Source organism: Notolabrus celidotus, unplaced genomic scaffold, assembly GCF_009762535.1.
Source record: "Notolabrus celidotus isolate fNotCel1 unplaced genomic scaffold, fNotCel1.pri scaffold_198_arrow_ctg1, whole genome shotgun sequence".
Lineage (NCBI taxonomy): Eukaryota > Metazoa > Chordata > Actinopteri > Labriformes > Labridae > Notolabrus > Notolabrus celidotus.
The window spans coordinates 95190-99857 of record NW_023260055.1 but is presented as its reverse complement, the minus strand read 5'-3'; the positions used below and the strand labels follow the sequence as shown (position 1 = coordinate 99857).

The 4668-nt window shown below is 45.0% G+C and overlaps 1 protein-coding gene across 2 annotated transcripts in view; it reads left to right on the top strand.

The window, feature by feature from the left end:
- The first annotated feature begins 450 nt into the window (after positions 1–450).
- Positions 451–4668, top strand: part of LOC117809002 (son of sevenless homolog 1-like) — a 33591-nt gene continuing 29373 nt past the window's right edge. For both annotated transcript variants that reach the window (XM_034678663.1, XM_034678664.1), the window contains exons 1-3: positions 451–724; positions 3753–3884; positions 3967–4131. In XM_034678663.1, the coding sequence (XP_034534554.1) occupies positions 554–724; positions 3753–3884; positions 3967–4131 (468 nt within the window). In that variant the 5' untranslated portion in view covers positions 451–553. The remainder of the gene's footprint in view (positions 725–3752; positions 3885–3966; positions 4132–4668) is intronic.

The window sequence follows — 4668 nt, the reverse complement described above, 5'->3', positions numbered from 1 at the left end:
AATTTTGAAGATATTGAGATTACTAGTCTTCCGATGAGAGACACAGCTGACTGTGGGAACACTGCAGCTGTTGGCTAGGAGGCTCAAAGCCCGCCTCTTTACGTCACACTAACTCCACAGAAGCAATATGGCTGCCGCTGCCGATTGGCTTCAAAACAGCGTTCAGATACAGATGGGTGACGTCACGGAGACTACGTCTATATTTTATACAGTCTGTGGTTTAAACCTTTTCCCTCTCATCGAATGTGACTCATCCATCTGCTCAGTCCACACACACTCACCTGAGTGACCACACACCACACACACACTCACCTGAGTGAACACACACACACTCACCTGAGTGACCACACACACACTCACCTGAGTGTAACTACAGCTCTCATCCACCAGGTGGCAGAAGAGGGTCAGCAGAGAGAGAGAGCAGGAAGTACAAACACATGTTGGTCATGTTTGTGTGAAGCAGGATGTTGTTCTACCTGAACACACTTAGCTAAGGATTCCAACAGTTTCTCTGAGTCAGACTCAAACTGAGAGAGTCTCAATCAAACTGGTCATGTGTCTGTGTGTGTGTGTGTGTGTGTGTATGTGTGTACTGCAGGTACTGAACCAGGTGCATCCTAACCTGGTGTCCCAGCAAGAGGCACTGCAGTACATCGAAGAGCTGATCCTGCTGCTGCTCAGCATGCTGTGTCAGGCGCAACCTCGCACTGTGCAGGACGTAGAGGTAACTCACACACACACAAGCACACCACACTAGCGCGCGCACACGCACACACACACACACACACACACACACACACACACACACACACACACACACACACACACACACACACACACACACACACACTTTGGTTCAGCCCACAGCTTAATAGCCCAAAGCTGAGAAATTTAACTTGTCTCTGAGTCAGTTATATTATAAATAAAGTTATTTATCTTGTCTCTGAGTCAGTTATAAATTAAGTTATTTATCTTGTCTCTGAGTCAGTTATAAATTAAGTTATTTATCTTGTCTCTGAGTCAGTTATAAATAAAGTTATTTATCTTGTCTCTGAGTTAGTTATAAATAAAGTTATTTATCTTGTCTCTGAGTCAGTTATAAATAAAGTTATTTATCTTGTCTCTGAGTCAGTTATAAATAAAGTTATTTATCTTGTCTCTGAGTCAGTTATAAATAAAGTTATTTATCTTGTCTCTGAGTCAGTTATAAATTAAGTTATTTATCTTGTCTCTGATTCAGTTATAAATAAAGTTATTTATCTTGTCTCTGAGTCAGTTATAAATAAAGTTATTTATCTTGTCTCTGAGTCAGTTATACATAAAGTTATTTATCTTGTCTCTGAGTCAGTTATAAATAAAGTTATTTATCTTGTCTCTGAGTCAGTTATAAATAAAGTTATTTATCTTGTCTCTGAGTCAGTTATAAATAAAGTTATTTATCTTGTCTCTGAGTCAGTTTTAAATAAAGTTATTTATCTTGTCTCTGAGTCAGTTATAAATAAAGTTATTTATCTTGTCTCTGAGTCAGTTATAAATAAAGTTATTTATCTTGTCTCTGAGTCAGTTATAAATAAAGTTATTTATCTTGTCTCTGAGTCAGTTATAAATAAAGTTATTTATCTTGTCTCTGAGTCAGTTATAAATAAAGTTATTTATCTTGTCTCTGAGTCAGTTATAAATAAAGTTATTTCTGTTGGTCATGTGATTGACAGAACAGGGATTTTGTTATTAGAACAGTCTGAGCTCACCTGGACAGGTGTGATGACATCATTGTGAGGCTTGAACGTGATTGGTCCGGTCTTCTTGTTTCAGCTGATGGAGGCTGCAGTGAGATAACAGGTGCTCTGATAAAACACCACAATGCTGGTGTTTTACACATTAACCCCTGACCTCTGACCTTACCTGACCTCAACTTGTGACCCCTAGACACACCTGACCTCTGACCCTTTGCTGCTCCTCAGGTGGTGTGTGTGCGTTTCATATTCATGTTTGGTGCTGTGTGGAGTCAGTTGATCACACTGAGACCAACACCTGCAGCTAGCATCCAATCAAAGCGCCTCCCAGGCAGCAGCAGCAGCTGATTGGCTGAGCGCATTTAGTGAAGCAGTGACTTCCTGTTCAGGAGAACCTCTCAGAAATCTGTCCAATCAAAGCAAAGCAGGTGAGTCTGCAGTGTGATCAACAAAGCCCCTGTGACTGTCTACAGATCTACAGACCAGATCTACAGACCAGATCTATAGACCAGATCTACAGACCAGATCTACAGACCAGATCTACAGACCAGATCTACAGACCGGATCTATAAACCAGATCTACAGACCAGATCTACAGACCGGATCTATAGACCAGATCTATAGACCAGATCTACAGACCGGATCTATAGATCAGATCTACAGACCAGATCTACAGACCAGATCTACAGACCAGATCTACAGACCAGATCTACAGACCGGATCTATAGATCCGATCTACAGACCGGATCTATAGATCAGATCTACAGACCAGATCTACAGACCAGATCTACAGACCAGATCTACAGACCAGACCTGAAGACCAGATCTATAGATCTGATCAACAGACCAGATCTACAGACCAGATCTATTGACCAGATCCGTAGACCAGATCTACAGACCAGATCTATAGACCAGATCTACAGACCGGATCTATAGATCCGATCTACAGACCGGATCTATAGATCAGATCTACAGACCAGATCTACAGACCAGGTCTACAGACCAGATCTACAGACCAGATCTGAAGACCAGATCTATTGACCAGATCTACAGGCCAGATCTACAGATTAGATCCATAGACAAGATCTGAAGATCAGATCTACAGACCAGATCTATAGACCAGATCTTCAGACCATATCCATAGACAAGATCTGAAGATCAGATATATAGACCAGATCCATAAACCAGACCAGTTCAGATCTTGAGCCTGGAGGTCTCATTTATACGTGTTGTTTACTCTGAACAGGCCTTGAGAGTCTACTATAAAGATCTATACAAGGCTCAGGATCCTGAGGGGACCGGGCTGGATGTTCTGGTTCTGCTGGGACGGATGTATTTCATTCATCGGGACCAGGTCCTGTATGCGTGCGTGCGTCTGTGTATGTGTGTTCGTGTGTGTGTGTCTGTCTGTGTGTGTGTGGGTGTGTCTGTCTGTCTGTCTGTCTGTGTGAGTGTGTGTATGTGTGTGTGTACGTGTATGTGTGTGTGTGTGTGTCTGTCTGTGTGTATGTATGTGTGTGTTTGTGTGTCTGTCTGTGTCTGTGTGTATGTGTATGTGTGTGTGTGTGTATGTGTGTGTGTATGTGTGTGTGTGTGTATGTGTGTGCGTGTATGTGTGTGTGTATGTGTGTGTATGTGTGTGTATGTGTGTGTGTGTGTATGTGTGTGTATGTGCCTGTGTGTATGTGTGTGTGTCTGTGTGTGTGTGTATGTGTGTGTGTGTGTGTGTGTGTGTATGTGTGTGTGTGTGTGTGTGTGTGTGTATGTGCCTGTGTGTATGTGTGTGTGTCTGTGTCTGTGTGTATGTGTGTGTGTATGTGTGTGTGTGTGTGTGTGTGTGTATGTGTGTGTGGTAGGTCTGGGTTCTGGTTTATAAATGAGACCCTGGGTCGTTTCAATGGATCTTTAAGCCCACATTAGTCCAGGTGCTAAGACCATGTTAGCACAGGTATTTGGACCACATAGCTTTGGTGAGTCTGTCCGGGTCCTGGTCCTGATCTGCCCCCCCCTCTGAATTAGGAGCGGGTCCAGAAGAGTTTTCCTCACCCGATTGATAAGTGGGCGATCGCTGACGCTCAGGCCGCCATCGAGAAGAGGAAGAGGAGGAACCCACTGGCTCTGCCTGTCGACAAGATCCACCCACTGCTGAAGGTAGACCTGGTTCTTCATCATCATCATCATCATCATCATCATCATACACACTGACTGCTTTCCCATGATGCTTTGTTGTCAGGAGGTGCTGGGTTATAAGATCGACCACCAGGTGTCAGTCTACATGGTGGCGGTGCTGGAGTACATCTCTGCAGACATCCTGAAGCTGGCCGGGAACTACGTCAGGAACATCCGTCACTATGAGATCTCCCAGCAGGACATCACTGTGGCCATGTGTGCAGACAAGGTACACAACCAGGGCTACACACGGGCTACACAACCAGGGCTACACAACCAGGGCTACACAACCAGGGCTACACAACCAGGGCTACACAACCATGGCTACACACGGGCTACACAACCAGGGCTACACAACCAGGGCTACACAACCATGGCTACACACGGGCTACACAACCAGGGCTACACAACCAGGGCTACACAACCAGGGCTACACACGGGCTACACAACCAGGGCTACACAACCAGGGCTACACAACCAGGGCTACACACAGGCTACACAACCAGGGCTACACACAGGCTACACAACCAGGGCTACACAACAAGGGCTACACAACCAGGGCTACACAACCAGGGCTACACACAGGCTACACAACCAGGGCTACACAACCAGGGCTAAACAATACACATCTAACCTGCCTGTTTCCGTCTCACCTGTCTGTCACTGTCTCACCTGCCTGTCTCTGTCTCACCTGTCTGTCTCTGTCTCACCTGCCTGTCTCTGTCTCACCTGCCTGTCTCCGTCTCACCTGCCTGTCTCCGTCTCA